The sequence below is a fragment of the Coccinella septempunctata genome, chromosome 1 (assembly GCF_907165205.1).
Source record: "Coccinella septempunctata chromosome 1, icCocSept1.1, whole genome shotgun sequence".
Classification (NCBI taxonomy): domain Eukaryota; kingdom Metazoa; phylum Arthropoda; class Insecta; order Coleoptera; family Coccinellidae; genus Coccinella; species Coccinella septempunctata.
In genome coordinates, this window is record NC_058189.1 from 9,420,857 (window position 1) to 9,440,684 (window position 19,828).

General features: G+C 35.9%; 1 protein-coding gene across 1 annotated transcript in view; it reads right to left on the bottom strand.

Annotated features, from left to right (window-relative positions):
- Positions 1–19,828, bottom strand: part of LOC123312735 (ribosomal protein S6 kinase alpha-5-like) — a 114,370-nt gene that overhangs the window by 17,201 nt on the left and 77,341 nt on the right. Inside the window, exon 5 of the mRNA XM_044897199.1 lies at positions 11,469–11,657. Within this exon, the coding sequence (XP_044753134.1) occupies positions 11,469–11,657 (189 nt within the window). The remainder of the gene's footprint in view (positions 1–11,468; positions 11,658–19,828) is intronic.

The window sequence follows — 19,828 nt, forward strand, 5'->3', positions numbered from 1 at the left end:
TGAATAATTAAATATCATTTCGTTTCAAACGAATACTGAATGATCAGAACTGATGACATTTAGAATAGTCGCGGCAATCAATAATCGATTTACAAACTTTGAGATTAATATCACGTAAACAAACGTACTGAAACTTCCGAGATTCTTGATTAGAAAGTTCTCCGATAAATTGCCAAATTCAGTTATGCTTTTCACGCCTCAGTCGGATACCGATTTCGGCAATATTATTAATCATGTTCTCGCCTTGACACCTTTTAATATATGTCAAAGTCATATAAACATTCGAAAACAATTGTTTGTGTGCGAATTGTTACTTGTGTTGATATTATTGATCTCCTAATATTACTCAATGATGATCACATATAATATCATCAATGGATACTACTACACTAGTCTCGATGATTTTAATTATCGTTGTCTGGCTTTCGCCATAATTTCAGGTGCTTTTCTATAAAGGTGGATATGGCAGTATCACTAATAGATAGCATTTGTCGAGTATATCCGTTGCAATTATCCAATGAAAGAGTGATAAGTGTGGTAATCAAAGGAATAAATGGAATAAGGTGAATGTTCTTGAAAGAGTCATCACCACATAAGGGACTTTTCCAGAATTTACAATTTTCAAATTTTTCTTCGTCAAACTACGTGAAGTTCTCTTTGAAATTCAAAATCCACGAGTGTGAAATGGAGATAACAAAATGTGATCAAAACATAAGATTTTGGGGTAATATCAAAGCAAGTTCGAGATTGAAATGTTTGTTATTACTCCACTGATAAAGACCTAGTTTCTATCTTGAACCTGAACGAGCAGATACCGAATTATCTTCTCACTGAAAAACAAACATTATAGTTATCGACGAAAGACGATTTCTATGCGGCAAGAATAAAAGAACAAGTTAACTTTCGATTTCGGACAACACTTTAGGTATATTAGTAACTATTTACAATATACAGGTTGATCTATGACCTAGAGGTAAAAATTTACCGTATGATTCATACCACTGATCTAAACACATTCAGACTAAGTGTTCGAAGTGACCTCCTTCAGCTGACAGATGACAAAGATAGACGAGTGATGCTTTGATTCGAGCCAGGTTATCTCGTATATTATCCTTTGCGGCGTCAGGATGTGTTCCAGGAACTACCCCGGATTATTATTGACACCCTGTACACAAGTTGCTTCACATTTCCCCACAAATAAAAATCTTGCTGGTTCAAATCTAGACACCTGGGTTTCCTTCGTGAACAATCAGTCCGAACTATCACTCTGCTCTAAGGACGCCTAGGCCACCAGATTTAACACCTATGAACTATTTCTTATAGGATTACTTGAAAAACAAAGTATTCAAAAACAAAAAGAGCAGTTACGAGAACGAATAACACAGGAATGGGAAATTCCAAAACGGGTTTCAGTTTAGTATAATATATTTTTAGTTAGTTCAATGGAAAAACATTCTTAGCATTTACTGAAGATGATATTTGAGTCGATATGTTCATGTGTATGTTTCTGCCTTAAGTGGTATGAATCAGTCGGCCAAGTTTCACCCTGTATAGTTAGAGAGCGAGGAAGGAGGTAGCAGAAAGAGCCATACAACATCCCAACAAGTCGCCTGATAGTTTCATCTGTAATTCAGATAAAAAAATGAAGCCAGGAACCGTTTTTTCATATATGAGAAAACACTTTGCTCAAAATCTCCTCCAATACTCCCCAACTTGAGTTTTTCGTTCAGTTTGGCAGGTTAATTATCCTTCCTAATACACCGAATTTCGAGAAAACACGATAAACTACCGAGTTGCAGTAATTCACTGAGAACTAATCATTCAACCTTGACTGAACGTTCAATAACGCTCCAACCTCAAAACCTTATTAAATAAATAGGAACACCTTGGAACAATCGTAGTAGTGATTGATGTGATGAAATTGCGAATGATTTCGAACAAAGTTCGTTCATTTCCTGGTTCAACGAAATATACCAGTAGTCCTACATAAGAAGAAATTATTGTTGTTAATTTTCGTCTTATTGCTTGAATGAGGATAATCTAGAAGTCTGATAATTTTCAGTTAAAACCTCGGTTGAAACTCTAACCCTTGTTGTTAAGAATATTAAATAGTTTCTTCAGTATCTTTCGCAAAAAATGTAAAACCGACAAAAAATAAGAAAAATCAAGTAATCATTGATCTGTAAGTAATTGAATTTGCTGGCAATGGTTAATTTTAAGGAAGAAAATCATTTCGATCGGTTTTAATTCGGAGAATGGAAACACCAAATCGATGCTGTAATTCTGTTAAAACATGTTCCGGCAGATTGAACAAACCAATGACGTCTCGATTATAACACAATGTGATATTAAAATTTTATAGCTAATAAATCACACGGTAACGAATGATACGATCGTGTACTCTGCATCGGTCCTAAAAAAAAAACTATGAAAATTGTGCAAGATATAGATTTAAATGATATTCAATTAAATTCGCTCTTTGAACTCTCGATCAAATGTCAGCTGTTGCTCCGATATGATATAATTTTAAACTGAAAAACATTGGAAAAATTGGAATGTGCACACTGGGAAAACCTACACCGGATTTTAGTGCAGAAAATTTGTGAGAAAAAATATATCAACTAAGTTTTGACCAGAGGATATTTCAAATATGGAAATAAAGAATAACACGATAGCTATAAAAAATTAACCACTGCTTCAAATCACAGTGAAAAAAATATCAACCACGAACTTAATGGCAAACTACCACTGTTGGCTCAAATACTCAATGTATTCCTCTGCGTTCAAATCCCATTCCTTCTTGAGCCTTGGTCGCTGCCAATTGAGTTTTCTGTGTATGTAACCATAGACGTCTTTATGTATGTGGTTATGACTATGAAGTTTGACCAGTGAATAAGGGTTCAGTAATAACAAGTGATTAATGAATATTCAACAGAACAACAGTGATTTATGATGCCATTAAACTCAAGGAAACAGATAGATAGACAGTTAAAAGGGGTAACTACACCGTGACCTAAAGGTCTACTGTGCCCCCCTCGCATCAGAGGAATACAACAGATAGAATATTATCACTTAATTCAATGGTTGTGGAGAAGAAGGGTGTTTTATTCAATGAGATGAACCAAGTGTTGTAATATGTGTAAAAATCAGAAACTAGTTCTATAAATATAGCCTTTAGTTGGGAAGCCCAAGAGGGAAATTCGGGATTGCTCGAGCTTGTCAGATTAATATAAGATGAGATACCTTGAACCCTGTAAAGTACCTCTACCAAAAATTAGACCTGTATATTGATGGAATTGTTTAGTACAGCCTGTCAGAATAGTGAAAAAAAAAACGATCATTGTACATACTCGAGCGTGTCAGATTAAAATATATGTGGTTACTTACATGTTGAAAAGTATACATTCTCTTAATCTGACAATTAAGCGTGACGAAAATGTGTGGGAGGGCACCAAAGTTGCAGAAAAAAAAACGTCACGTGTAAATTCTCGAGCGCGGTGGCTTTTTTCCTTATTTTGAAGCTAATGATTCAAGAGTAACGGAAAATATATAATCTGATAGTTTCAGCAAGCCGAAACAATAAAAATTAGCCATAAAGGTAACAAAAATCAGTTTCTTTCAATTATCTCCTCTCCTGGGCTTCAAATTGTTTTCGCATTCATTATAAAAGTTGTAGAGCATAACATTTTCTACAAATTTTGTCCGAAGCAATTTTTTCTACGTTTCAAAGTTTTTGAGATATATGGCGATGAATGTACAGTAGACTGGGTTTCTACATTGACCTTGGCTTCTCGCATGTGTGGCTAAGCTCCTCGCCCTTATCGCCCTTTAACTATAAAACGGTCAAGAGTATGTAAAATTGCTTCAGGCAAAATTTGTATAGAATTTTATTATCTACAACTTTCATAATGAATGCAGAAATGATTAGAGGTACAGGAAAGGAGATATTATGATAAAGTAATTCCTATAAGAAGCTATTCATTTGAACTACTCTCTGAAATCAGCGAGAATACTCATTTACTTGGAGAACTTCTCGGATGAATGAATCAAGTACTATAATGCAGTACCATGTTCAAACTCCACAGTTACACAACATTCTTCATGGCAGAACGGATAGGATTCCACCTTGGTAAACTCATAACCAAAATACGAATCTCCACATCCGGCTACGGGGATCATTAATCCTTCGACCTTTGAACAGAAACCTGCTCCGAGGCGTGGTACTAACGAGACTTCAGACTATGGCCAAAAAGTGTTACGACAGTTATCTGGCGCACCGAATGAGTGCCGCTAGTGCAGATTCATTTGCGTGTGCTCCTCGAACCTCGTGCAACAGGTACACACACACACACACCGCCAACGAATCGGCGACCAGGAAGTACCACCGTGTAACGGTGTACCAGTCCACGAATGGCGCTGCCGCTGGACCGGGGGATCGCTTCTGAGCAACCCATAACCACATTTCGTTGAAAACGAAACGGTACCACAAGATCACGGCACCGGGACGACTGGCACTAGTGACGGCCTTGTGGTCATCAGCTTCGGACGATAATTCCTTGCATATTGGAGGAGAAGCGAAGTAATCGACATTGTTTTTCTTTGCATAAGGTCTTCCAACATGTGGTACTGACATCTCAGATTCGATATGACGAGATTAATATTTAAACTAGAAGGATTATAGCATACACCTCTTGTAGAGCCTCTGACTGGTATCACCTTGGTATCTGGTAGAGTGAGGATAATAATGCATTATATATATTACAGCAACCCCAGAAACAATAGGGAATACTCCTTCTGACGGAAATGATGTATTTTTTATGAAATATCTTTGAAACGTCACATTTTGAAATAACCATTTCAACCGTTTCCCAAAAAAATTATTTTAAGCACTTGAAAATGAAAAATAAAAATGGGCATTTAAAATTTAAAGCGTTTCATTTCAATTGCACAAATTGGCAACATCGACTGAAATATGCCTTGATAATAAAGGACAACAAATACATTATCTTGCTGAGATAGACAAAGATGGCTGTCTATGAAGTCTGCGACGAACGTATTCCTGCAAAAGTTAAATGCCCTAAAAACGTAGGCAGGTAGACGGATCAAGATTTTACCAATAAGAAAAGACTCACGAATTTAAAAGGAGAAACTCTATCGCAGTTAATATTACCGCGATTTTGACGCAAACGAACCAAACAATTATTTCCGGTCCTTCATTAGCAGTAAATGAACGTCTAGACATCCATAATCGAAATGATAAGCATGAAAAAAAGGAACATTCGTTTTTTCGTTGAATATATAATGGAAAATTGTGAAGGTTGAATGTTCATTATTGGAGAGGGCATCAAGTAGTACATTCGATCGTTATAATAATTATTGATAATGTATAAGAGAAATTTCTTCATATATAGGAATGACATAATGAAGTGAATGAAGCTAAAAGTATGTGTATGTTGTATCTTTGTTTTGCTATATTAATACCAGTCGTTCTTGAGTAATTCTATTGAAGTTGCAAGTTACAACCTTGATGGGAAAAAATTTTGGATTGTGGAGATTTTGCAATTCACTATTCACTGAATCCTTAAGAATCGTTAAAATATAGGGTTGGGTATTAGTCTAAAATGAAATATTAGTGACTTTGGGGTTATCAAAAGAAACACATAAGTGTCCTAAGAAAAAATCAAATTCATACTTGATCAAAAAAACAACACTATTCAGGGATTCCATTTACCGTGAGCTTTCCAACACATGGTATATATATGTTTCCATTTAAAAAAACTCAATTTGGATGAGTTTGCTGCCAAGAGGTTGGAGAAAAATATTAAATTTTATTTCCAAATATAATTACAATCGGAACTTAATTAACGTGTTAATTTCGAATTACTGGTTGAGTAACTATCAATTTTATTTTTTTATCAGATTTTTGTGTTTCTTCTGATAACCACGAAATTTAAGCAAATTAGGTAATTAAAAGCCAATTGGGTTCCAATGTTTCATTTCATTTATGCTAAATTTCGTGTAATACGTTCACGACAACCTGTTTCTATTTGGGGGAACAATATCTAACGCATTCAAAACGAAAAATAGATTAGTTACTCAAATTTCAGTCATTGAGTATGTGAAAATCACGAGAAATTTGGACCATTAGAAGCAACGATAAATCTTCCAGTCATCGTTTAAATGAAGGAAATTTCAAAAGTTATTTTTCGGCTTCTCTTATAACTTCTATTATATTTTTTATCTTTATGTTTTACTTTAGTCTTGTTGATGTTGCTTCCGCATTTGAATTTAATATGTTATTATATCTTGTGTTATTTTAATTATTAGCAGGCTTCTGACTTTTTTGTATTCCTTTTGTTTTCACAGTGAATTTTATGGACTTTATAGAGAACTATTTAGTCCGAAACGTTGGCAAGATCTTGGTTTGCTATTTGAACTTACCGGATAATTTCGTTCTATTATAAATTCATTCCATACGGAGGACAAAGACAACTACTGACATGCAGAACTTCAAAGTTCAACCTCAAGGGATGATGATTTCCTCATTTTGAAAGTTTAATACGAGGACATATTGAAAAATTCTTAGCCTACTATAGAACCAAACAAAATTTCAAGGTCAATATATTTTATTACTCAACATATTATCCTCTTAATTGGATACATTTATTACACCGAACCGGCAACGTCTTTTAGACCTTTCAAAAAAAAAATTTCTTCCTGCTTTGCAAACCAGACCTCCACAGCTTTTATTACCTCCTCGTTGGAAGAAAATTTAAGACCTTTTAAACTTTTTTCAGTTGAGAAAAGAGATGATAGTCAGATGGAGCCAAATTTGGTGAATAAGGAGGGTGTTCTAGTAATTCAAACCCCAAATCGCGAATTTTTTGCACGGCAATATGAGATTTGTGTGCAGGGGCGTTGTCCTGCAAAAACAAAACATCTTTGTATAGCTTTCCGCGTCTTTTCTCTTTAAATTTTTTCTGTAGAGTGGTCAGTAATGTCGAATAGTAATCTCTGGTTATTGTTCTACCCTTATCTAAGAAATCAATCATGTACTCCATGGCAATCCCAAAAAACTGAAGCAAGAACTTTTCCAGCAGATTTTTGGACACGAAACTTCTTAGGTCTTGGAGAAGCAGAATGTCGCCATTCCATCAATTGTTGCTTTGTTTCTGGATCGTAGAAATGTACCCAAGTCTCATCCATAGTAACAATTCGGTTTAAGAAGTCTACATCGCTTTCAAATCGAGCACAGATCGAAAGCGATGCTTCTACCCTTGCACGCTTTTGGTCGACATTCAAACATTTGGGGATCTATTTTGCAGCAATTTTTTTCATGTCCAAATTGACGTGAACTATTTGATGAACGCGTTCGTATGAAATATTCAGTGCTTCAGATATCCGTTTCAGCCCAATTCGACGGTCTGATATCATGTCATGAACTGCATCGATATTTTCGGGGACTGACACAGTCCTTCAATGGAAAATTTACCTCTTCTGAAGCTTGCAGTCCAATTTTTCACGGTCGCATACGAAGGACATTGATCTCCAAGGCTATTAAGCATATCTTCGTAAATCTGCTTACCTCTCAACCCTTTTAAATATAGGTACTTGATGATGGCTCGATACTCCAATTTTTCGATTTTCACAATGTCGGTGGACATCTACTTTCTTTTAATTTATTACGTAACTCTGGTTTACTTCTTTGACCTCAAACTTCACACTGACACTTCTAATGAGTTGTTGTTCGTTGATTTTTTTTTTATGCATGGAACTGGTCAAGGCTAACTAGATATCAATACATCCTCGTATAAGCAATTTATGGGGAAATTGTTTAATTTTGATGGGTTGTACCTACTGTCCGATAACACCCTTTATATCACCCAAACTTCATCGTTGAAATTTCTGAGATATATCAAAGCGCTTGACCTTCACTTCTCCCTTCCAGAAGAAATACACATGATTGTATCAGAATCTCTACTGCATACATCTCGTTCTACCGTTGGGGATAGGCTGTAACAATTTTGCAGACCGATGTGTCGATTCCGGCAAGTCCCCCTCGCGAAATCCACCACGTGCATCCTCTATCCCTAACCTAGGTCAATACCATGTGCCGTTACGAGGCCCTCGCTGACAGCAAACCGATTACGCAACGCCAAATGCCGAAGATGAAAGAGGAAGAAGACGCACGTGGAGGACGGCCACCACCTGCGGCGCAGGAGCGGCGGGTGGTTAACCTCGATACGAAAACTAACGCGAGACGTCGACTTGGAGGTCTCGTGGACGTCGCAGAGAAGTAGGTTAGCGAAAAGTGGGCCGGGGTTCTCTCGCCGGCCAGAGAGTTTGTTTTGCACGGGTAAAAGGAGCGCGATAACAGCTGTATTCGGGTTCGGCTTTTGGACGGTCCGAGGATGGTTCTAGAACTGCGCAGAGGATTTAATACTAGGGCGCAAGAGTTTTGCGCAGTCCTAGAACAATTCTCGGACTGTCAGAAAGCCGAACCCGAATACGACTTAGGATAAAACACTTTCACCTTCGCACGAACGAAGTTACGCGCGCTTCGCATTCGTGGATCGTATCTCTCTCACTATACAGGGTTCTGATCTAGTTTCGGCCGGAATTCGATCGTTGCGTCTGGTATTAATTGAGAATTGTTATGCCGAAGAGGATGGGAATTTTTCGAACATACTTAGAAGATACGTTCAATTACTTGAACGGGGATTTTAGGCAGGGAGATCCACGATGGACAAGTTATTCAGCCTAGGAAAAGCGAACTCAACGAAACAGAGATACATATAGCTTTTATGCACCTAAAAAAAGCGTTATACGGTCAAGAAAACTGAACGAAGAGGTCTTTCATTGAAACTTAGTAAATGTGAACATTAAACAGTAGCCAGCCATGACACTATGGTTATAGTTTGGTAAGGGGGTTACATTCCGTAGCGACTTTAAGGTCCATTGTGCTCCCCATCAGAGCTGTTCTCACAACAGTGACATCTAGCTTCTCGTCCAAGACATTATTTGCGCAGGCTTGCAATGGCGAGGCATTCTATTACCAGGTGAATAGGAGTTACCTCCTCCTGCCAACATAATCTACACTCGTCAGTTTCTGATAAGCCCATTCTCATTACATGCTTCCTAAGGCGAAAATATCCAGTATTGAAGCCAGTGAGGAGGCGTTAGTTATTATTACTGAGATCTAAATACTTCTTGGATGATCTTACAGTTTCAAAAGCCCGAAGGAACTTTTTGAAATCAACTCTTTCTTATAGGTGCATTTTTCTATACCACAAAAAGGTTCTGGGCCAGTAACTGACGTTTGTACTACCTTTCTGCCGAGTGTCTGGGTGCACAAACACCACCTACTGGCCCAGAATCTTTCTGTAGTATTATAGCAAAATGACAGTGACAACACGACTCTGGAAGATGGAAAGATGAAAAAAGTCAACATGGGGAGTACCAGGGAGTCATCTTCAATAAAGAAGAAAAAAGTAGAGACGAAATTGAGAAAGAATAACGAAAGGAAAAAAGATATTAGGGAACTAAATGCTGTTAAAATTGTTAAAATTGACCAAAATGTTCATCAAATAAATCGTTTGTTCGTTTGATAAGGACTAGTAAAAAAAACATACAAACATATGAACATTTTGAAGGAGCTGTATAAGATCAATATTAGAAAGGATAAAGGTATGGTTTCGGTTGTCACTTTACATGGTTCGGACACGTCATGAGAATGGAGGAAACGAGATTGCCAAGAAGAGTGTAAGAGTGGACCTCCACAGCAAAAGAAACAGAGACAAGAGATGACGACGAAGACGCCATGAAAACATGAAATTCAGATATTATATGTTTTGACAAACGGAATTGGAAAATTTGAATTGAGAGTCGGCGAAAATAGTAGACAATCCAGAGAGGAAGAAAAAAATGAAAATATAGTTATAAATAATGTTTTGATCAAGCCAAGATCAAGGGTGGGCAAAATTGGTGGCACCTGAACTACAACTTTTTAACCCAACGAGATAGAGGAAAATGAATACAACATTACGGCCGTATTTTTTTGAGAAACTAATAATGCCATTAACTGCATTCCTCTATCTTCTTTTGTTTTTGAGTTATAGGCCAAAAATTAAATTTGGCCGATTTCAACTTCGGTCATTATCTTCGTTTCTGTTTGTGCTAGGATGTTGAAATGAAAACATTATACAGACACAGTTTTTATACAATCCAGTGGCGTACTATGATATTTTTCCACGGGTTTATTTGCTGAGCTGTAACATAAATTTCTATTTTTTCTTATGAAAACAGTAGTTTAAAATGACTTAGAAAGAATCGCCATTTTTTCCCGTTTCAGAAATATATCATACACGCCCTCAGTCTTTCTAAGTCTTTCTCTAATTTTAAACTACTGTTTTCATAAGAAAAAACACAGCTTTAGGTGTTTATATCTCAGCAAATAATCGGAGAAAATCATAGTAAACCACTGGATTGCTATAAAAAAGTGTATGTATAATGTTTTATTTCAACATCCTAGCACAAACAGAAACGGAGATAATGGCCAAAGTTGAAATTTTAATTTTGACCTAATACATACTCGAAAACAAAAGAAGATAGAGGAATGCAGTTGATGGCATTATTATTTTCTCGAAAAATGAGGACCGTAATGTGCTATTCATTTTCCTCTATATCGTTGGGTTGAAAAAGTTGTAATTCAGGTATCACCAATTTTGCCCACCCTGTACAGTTGCAGAAACTGCAGAAGTAGACGCAACCTTCTCCCAAAATAAAGCAGAACATAATCCATAGAAAATTTGACTGCCTGATCAACCATCTGACAGTAACTCGGTTTTCAGAATGAAGTCACTGAAACTTTTCCATTCCTGAATATATCGGAAAAATAGCAATATTGAGAGCATAATTGGATGCAAGAATGCTATTAAGAAAGCTCATAACTGAATAATCGATTGAAAACAAATGGAAAAAAAATCGATATATTATGTACATATATGTAAATCAAACTTGTAGAACCGGGCATAAGACATGGAAAAGAATGAGGATTTTCAGGAACATTTTCATTTGCGTAAAGCTTCCACTTGAATCTATATGGGAGTATTCAATTTCGTCTATGCAGTTTGTGATATTCACTTCGATGCTATAACATTATTTATTCGTCGTAGTATGAAAGTGTTCTTAACAAAGCTCCACAAATGTTTAGGTATTCAATTTGGACGTTGCTCGTCCATCTTCAGCGAGTTGAGAATTAACGACAATATCGTAAATGTTTATGAAGCATGATTCAGATATGTATATTCGGGATTTTGCCAGAGCAGGACTTCCGGATTTTTTTTGAAGCAGCCAAAACTATCTAGGTTCAAAAATTTCGAAGTTCGTCATTGATTTAGGTACTATTTTAGTCTTCATAAATTAAGTAGGTAATTCTTATTGAACAATTCATTATTTGAAATACTCACGATATCGTGCCCCTCCTCGCTTCCTCGAATTACTTCCGGTGCCATATATTCGATGGTGCCACAGAAGGAATACGACTTTTCCTCGTCCCTAGGTAGCTCCTTGCTGAGTCCAAAATCGGTCAAAACTATATGACCTTGAGCGTCTATCAGTATGTTCTCCAATTTGATATCTCTATAAATAATACCCAACTGAAAAGAAAACAAATTCCATTAGAACATAGGTAACTCACTATCTCTAATTATTATACTTGATATATTTACGTTTAGTGTCTAATAATTCGGTTCGATAGACAAATATTCGACGAGATAATATCTGTTACGAGAATAAATTTAATTCTACTGTATTAAAAAATGATAATAATCTCACTTTATAAAGAGAAAACATCACAAGAAAACGGGGTAAAAGAAATTGACAAGCAATTGCATTAGATACATGAAGTTAAAATTTCGATCTAACCCAACTAATAATAATACATTAATAATAATTTATTGATGAATATACATACACAATTAAACTCACGTACATCATAAATATTCACCTTCAATAAATTCCACGGTTTGTCAACAAGAAATACCTAATTATAAAAAAATTTTAGACAGATAGACAAATATTTTGTTGTTTGTTGATAGTGTTCTGCAGTAACATTTCTTTAACTTTCATGTTGAAGTTTTGTTCACTTGACATTTTGATAGTGTCAACCAGTATACTATATAATTTTAGACAAATAAAATTTGAATAAAAGGCCGAGCTTCAAACACCAATTGGTATTATTAGAAAATATATGAAAAAATCTAAATTCTGTTCAAGGCGGTCTCTTGCTATACATAAATATTCTTCATTTCCAATAGACATAAAGAAGACATCTTAAGCTGAATATACACTATGCATCATTTGCATGGGCGTGAACGCGCAGATTGGCTGATTAACACATTCACCCTAATCGGCGCTAAAACCTAGGCCCCTAGTATAGGGTAAAACGGTACAAAACCCCTCTTTCAGCCAAAACGCCCCACTACAGGGGTTATGTTAACTGACGGTCGGTTACACTAATAAGCTTTATATTCGGCAGACGACAACATGACTATAAAAACTGTAGGAAGAATTGGGAGCTTTCGAACTCTTGAAAATGGTCCAATGCCTTTTAGTTCGTGCATGGGTGCACCCTTATATTTTTTTCGTTCAGAACGACTGTGACAAAGCCAAACAATGATCTACGCATAGACTAAAACTGACCTAGAGGGGTAGTTATTAGTTAGCCATCCAGCAACTGAATTTGGGAACTCTGTCATAATCTTATGACCACAATAAAAGAATATCAATACAATGAAATAAAAACAATGAGTGAAACAACTAAATATGAACAAAACCAGGCGCGAAATAAAGAAACAAATATTTCTCTTCAACGAATTGCAACAAATCACGTGACTGAATATGAAACGTTCTCTCCTTCATGAGTGCAAGTGTAACTGCACTCTTTAATTTTAATTCTCTCTTTTCCCCTCGTGGGATATGTTCTATCCCTAGACCATCTTTTACCCTAGACTTATTTCCAGACCTATTTCTAGAATTTCATCAACATTCTGATTTTGTGCGTGATTTTTCGCATTTTTTAATAACTTATTTCATACATGGGCTATAACATAGACGATTATCTCACCATGTGCCGAAATTCTTGAAACAATTTTTTTTAATTTACATAGTGATATACTCCACAAGAAATTCGGCACTAGTCTTCGCAGCGGTAAATATTAAGAGACATTTGGGCAGTTTCCATCACGATTTATTTGAGTGCGTTTCTCCTAACGTTTCGGCACGTCTTCGAAGAGCCCTCTTCAGGGTATGCATCGTTATTTCTGCGTACCTGAAGTTTCTAAAATTATGTAGTGAAAAATTCTTGACGACGAAGATTGTTTCTTGGATTTTCAATTCCATGGGATCGCTTTTCTTTCAATTATTGCGAAGAAAATTCTGATAACTGGAGCTATCGTCTTTCGAAGGATAAATATAGGGGCAAAATGTTCCTACAAAAAAGAACGCAAAAACTGCACCAAGATTTTCATTTTAGATTTAAACAAAAGTTGTACGTATGTAGACAACAGATGTGCAGAAAATAAACAGCGTAGCTATAGCGGTAAGGTCCAGCATCTGCTCTCATTTCACTTGGGTCACATTATGTACAGAGATTTGTTGAGGTATCTCGTCTTCGAGAACACCTTGCCATGAAAAGATATTCGAACCCAGACACGGATAGACCAGGTGTCGGTCGGGTCAGGTATATGATAAATTTTATACGGGAACTGCTCTCAAAATCTGCAGTGCGGAATGACTGAAACACTCAGATTCAAGTTATTCTTAATAAATGTTGTCATTACCGCCATTTTGGAAATAGACCATAGCTAAAATTGAAAAAGTATCCTTTCAGAGTAAACAAGGAAAAACTTGAAATGAAGGAAAAGTGCCATTTCAAGCTACTTGATAATTCTGTGATTATTGGAAACCACAGAAATAGTTTCTTTCTATTTTGCGATAATAATTTTGATATTTCGTTAATTCTGTCTGATAAATTGTTTGAATCGTTCATCAACAATTCATGACATGTCCAAATACAAACAATGTTAGATTTTGTGAGGTTTCCAAAAATCACAGAATGAGTAAGTAGACACACGAAATGGCTTACTCCAGGTGTGGTATAATGTTGAAATTGCTATCAAATCATCTATCTGACGATGCAATGATATACTGGGTGTTCCATTTGAAAAAAAGAAAGTTGTAGGATGTTTCCGGTATAACCGAAAGTCGCAGAGGCCTGAAAATATTTTAGAGAGAAAGTTCGAAAACCCAAACATGCAAATTTTCGTTTTGCATAACTCTGCGTAAAAAAGTCACAATTAGATGGTGATAGCATATCGCGTGCAATCTTTTTCATCCTTGACTGCTCACTAATTGATAATAAAATTAACCGGTAAGCTCCAGACAACCAACTGGAATTCGTTAGGGACCTCCCGTATAATTTTTGAGGGCGTTGAATGAACAGTAGATGCGAAATAGCCATAGACCAGCTGCTGCTGTAATGCACCACCGAAAAACAGCTGGCGAATCTTTTTCTCCTGAAGAAAACAAAAGCAAAGAATGTTTTGAGTGAGCCGAGTCCTTCTTTAAACGGAAATTAGCTATTGAATCATTTGCATATATTTGAATAGGTGTGGATTCATTCCTTCAATATATTTCCAGACAATTCAGACCTCATGAAGATATACTGAATTTCCTGTTGAAACTCAGTAGAGGTTATGCGATTTTTTTCTGGGTGATATCGCTTGTACACCAATTAAGTCATGCCCGAAGAGGCGTTTGATCATTTTTTCGAATGGAATATGAAAGTGTGCTCAAATCAGAACTGATTTGTTATTGCTGCTTCTCGAATATTCAAACCAACAGAGAAGAAAACAACATTCCTCTCGTGCACCAGATGTCGATGGACTCAATGATGACTATAACCACAAATCAAAAGCTTTTTGGCTTCTTGAATGCGTCGTCGACAACAGATGAGAGTGACGCAGATCACCGAATAACAAATTGAGATTAGGGGGCAGAAATTTCACAAAGTGTGAACGATACTACTCACCATTCTACATACAGGGTGTATGTATAGGTGAGGCTTTTTTTGAACAGAAGGTAGAACTGAAGCATTTCATCAAAAATCACCTATACAAAAATTTCAAAATGACAAAGTTGAAAAAAAAATTATTACTGAAATAGATCCTAATACGACCCTAGACCGTTTGTTAGCTGACTTATCGCAAAGCAATGGAAAAAACTTATCGATTCGACCATGTGGTTTCGTTTAGGATACTGGCACGTTCGATATTTACGTTGTAATAAAAATGGAAACTTAGGATTGCCGAATTTTTCTCATTATTTTTTAGTAACTTACACGATTTTATGAATTGGCTCATTTCGATACCAACTGACAGAAGAGACACACAAGTGTGAAAAGTAGAATAATACTCTAAAATCTCACCAACAAAATTCATCTAAATTATTCACGAATTTTTTCACAATGGACATCACAATCTTCTTGTTCGAACATTCCAACAATCGCCGTAAAAATGGGATGTAATAGGTCAACATCATAGCACTTTTTCAACACAAGTAACATAAGCACTTCATAGAAACTGCCTCGATTTTCTACATTTTTTTTTTCACCCCAAATTGCACGATACAAAAATCACAAAAGTGACCTGATGCATCTAATCCGGTGAACTTGGCACTGAACCATTCATTTTCCAGCTATATGGTTATGTTTCGTTTAGTTTTTGAGATGCCGGAGTCACCTTCCACAGTCCCGTACTTGAAATTCAATTAAATTTTGTCGAGCTTCTAGGGGTTGTATCTCAGCCATCTTGGATATTTTATATGGACAATTTTTGGTGAAACGACTTATTTTGATGAGTTCTACCTTCCGTCAAAAAAAGCCTCACCTTCGAAAACATGTATAGTAGGCTTGGTATTGGCATCGAGTATTGGTTCAATGGTGATCCGTTATACGGAAGACAGTTTTACCTGACCTTCTATAATACAAAATATACTCTATTTCACAATCTCAATAAAAAAAAACAACAAAGATGATGAAAATTTGGTCGGTTAAGTGTTCGATTCATCTGATCTCAATAGTTCAAATGATAAATAATCTTAATAAGAATGCGTCCCTCGTCAAGAAACCTTGACGCAATGTATATCTGAATCGAAATCTAGTATTACGAATCATATTTTCATGTTCATGATTAAATTTTACTCGAAAAAAATCATACCAAACCGATAACATATCCTACTAATGAGCCTATTCCTAAAATGGCAGCTATAAAATTGAAATATGATCCCATTCCACTGGGACTCATTTCAGTTGAAGGGCAAATTTTGTCAGTTTCCACCGGCAACAACGCCTCTTCAAGCCATGCATGTCCCCAGCACCAACTGCTGGTACGCGAGCATTAATACCCTGTTGGGTCCGTCAAATAACATGAGGGGTTAAAGACCTTATCGCTGCACCCCATGTGTGTAGGTAAAACTGGAATTTAGTAACAACGATGGGGGTCTGGAACAACAAAATCTCTTGGAGGAGCGTTCGAAATAATACGCCAGTATTGATATACATGGGATGGTGTTCAATTTCTTTAGTCGAAGTTATGAATTTCGACAGTCACCAGAATACAGAGATTTTACTCAATCAAGATAAATCGGTTGTGTCATGAGTATATTTCATTCCTTCACTGCACCTTCCGTAAAAAGATACAATTTAAAAACACTCAACTTGACTCTGTTCAACGAAATGAATCATGATCATTTCAGATCTTAATGAAACCGAAATTTAACAAGAAGGAGAAGAAAAGTAAAAATTTAGAACTCCTAGAAATTTCTGGGAATATCTTCTGCTCACAATCGAAAAGATCCAATCGTGAATAATACAGGGTGTTTTCAAAGATGAAGTTTTTTTTAAAGAAAGTAGAACTCATCGAAATACGTCGTTTCACCAAGAATTGTCTATATAAAATATCCAAGATGGCTGAGATACAACCCCTAGAAATTCGACAATGTTAATCAATTCAAGGTGATGTTTGATAGCTGGTGTAGAACTTTCCAAAATTGATTCAATTCTTTTTTTCATCTTATTATGTCTTATTGTTTCGTTTTTTTTTTTCTGTATATTTAGGAATTTTCAGCTTTTTTTTGTACATTTTGGCCATTCTGTGTCTCTTCTTTTGTTCTATTTGTTTTGAGCCATATAGGTTATACCTCGGCTTTTGTATACTAAATAAATAAAAATAAAAATAAAATAAAAATTTCATTGAATTGATATGGCTGGACAATGAATGGTTCAGTACCAAGTTCATCGGATTAGATGCATCAGGTCACTTTCGAGAGAATCATAATTGCTGTATCGTGCAATTTAGGGTGAAAAAAAAGTAGAAAATTGAGGCCGTTCTTGAAAGCGCTTATTATATGTTTGTTATGTTGAAAAAGTGCTACGATGTTCCCCCATTTCATCCCATTTTACGTCGATTGTTGGAATGTTCGAACAAGAAGATTTTGATGCCCATTGTGAAAAAATTCGTGGATAATTTAGTCGAATTCTATTGGTGAGATTTTGAAGTATTATTCTATTTTTTACACTTGTGTCGTAAGTCTCTTCTGTCAGTTGGTATCGAAATGAGCTATTTCAAAAAATCGTGTAATGACTAAGATATAATGAGAACAATTCGGCAATCATTTTCAATTGTTTTTCAACTTTGTCTTTTTAAAAGTTTTGTATAGGTGATTTTTGGTGAAACGCTTCATTTTGACCAGTTCTGCCTTTGTTAAAAAAAGCCTCACCTTTAAATACACCCCCTGTATATCATCATTTCCAACTTCTGTCGTTTGAGGTATTTGCATGTGGTCTTGTGAATTTATGTTTGATTTTTTATGTCAAAGGTTCATGTCAACTTTCAAAGGAAATTCAAATAAAATCAAGAACAAAGTGTCCTTCAACTGTTTATTTTATTAGAACGACGAGCGAAGAATCAGTTTCAACAATTATTACCAGATCCATGGTCTGCAGAGATCAGTGGCCTGAATTCCGCAAGTGCCGATAAGTTAGCATGGTGGGTAGACTGCATCACATTTTTCGTACAAATAAATCTGTACAAACAATCAAGAAGACTACACAATCATCTTGTTTTCACCTTCTAACTTTGTAACTGGAATTCTTCCAAAAATTCAAAAGTGCACGAATCTACTCGATTTCATTCGGCCTTGCAAGTTCCAAGAATAATTACAATTGTTTTTTTGGCATTCTTAGTATATTCGATAGCAGTAGTCCTGGTTCTCTATAATTATGATGGCAATCTCTTGAAACCGCTCCTGTCAGAAAGAACATGAAAAAACGAGTGGATTCCATACAAACAATTTTTTCAGTGAAACAATAAATTTGTAAATTATCAATTATACTTCTCCTACAAGTCATTTCTTTTTATAATAGACATAGTTCACTTCATTTATTCTGTTCGTTCCTATCTGTGGTTCGTATAAAATTATAAAGTATAAAGAAACTTGCTGTATGTCCTAACTAAAAAGAAATTTGAGAATAACGAACACCTAGCCTCCAAAATATCTCTCTCCCGCATATCCAGATAAACGAAGCTAATCGAGTCCTGAGTGCTCGTGCCAGGTCATCAGGCCCGGATCTAGGGGGGGGCAAGCGGGGCGCTTGCCCCGGGCGCCAGCTCAAGGGGGCGCCAAAATCAACCAGAGGTTAAAATTTTTTTACTTTTGATTTTCTCGGAAAAAATTAATTTCCTAGTGCTAAAATGGAAAGTGTACAATGGAAACATGATAAACCATCACTATGCCTAAAATCTTTCAAATCAATGAGGGATCAATTAACTGCATATTATTCAGTCATCTACGAATGACCGCCACACTTGGGTGAAATAGGTTGAAAGATCTGATATGTTCACACTGCGTCCAGCAGTAATTTCTTTGCCTGTCGACTCATCGCCTTCTCATCTGGAACTAAGGGCCAAAATTTCCGATTTTCTATAGACCATAATTTGAGCCCCCCCTTTAACTTTGTTACTAAGAGAGGTACAAAAAAATGTTTCATACAAAAGTTTCACGAAATTGAGTGTTTTAAAATGTTTTCAATATATACAGAGTGGGCGATTCTTTGAAGAATATTTTTGGTCTCCGATCAAAACCAAATTCATTCTGTACACTAATTCGAGGACGTAGAACACGAATATGCAAACAGATATTTAAAAAAAAATCATTTTTCAAGTTATGGTCTATGGAAAATCTGAAATTTTGGACCTTCGCGGAAAAATTCATAAAATCTGAACTGTTCGTGATAGATGAATGAAGTGTGGTTTTTTATATTCGCAAAGAACCAATTCATCACAAAAAAACAGCATATGACTAGTGCCTTTTTTCTAGCTGATACAGCTCTTCAAAGTTGACCAATATTTCCGAAATTTTGCACTAAAAGTGATTTATTCCTCAAAATACTGATCCTCCAAAAATCTAATTGCATATTCGTGATCTACGACCTTGAATTAATATGTAAAATGATCCGGGTCGACATATGTAGCTAAAAAAATAAATTTTAGTTCGGAATAATTCCGTTCATGAAGCGCGGGTAAAAACGATAGACGAGGGCGGGTTGTAAACGACATTCTTGCAAATACAAACTTTTTTATTTTTCGAACGATTGCAACCCGAGTCATTTTTTTTACTAATTCGAGGTCGTAGATTACGAATATGCAATTTTTGGGAGTATTTTGGGAAAAGAATAACATTTAAAGGAATAATGAGAAAAAATATCTTT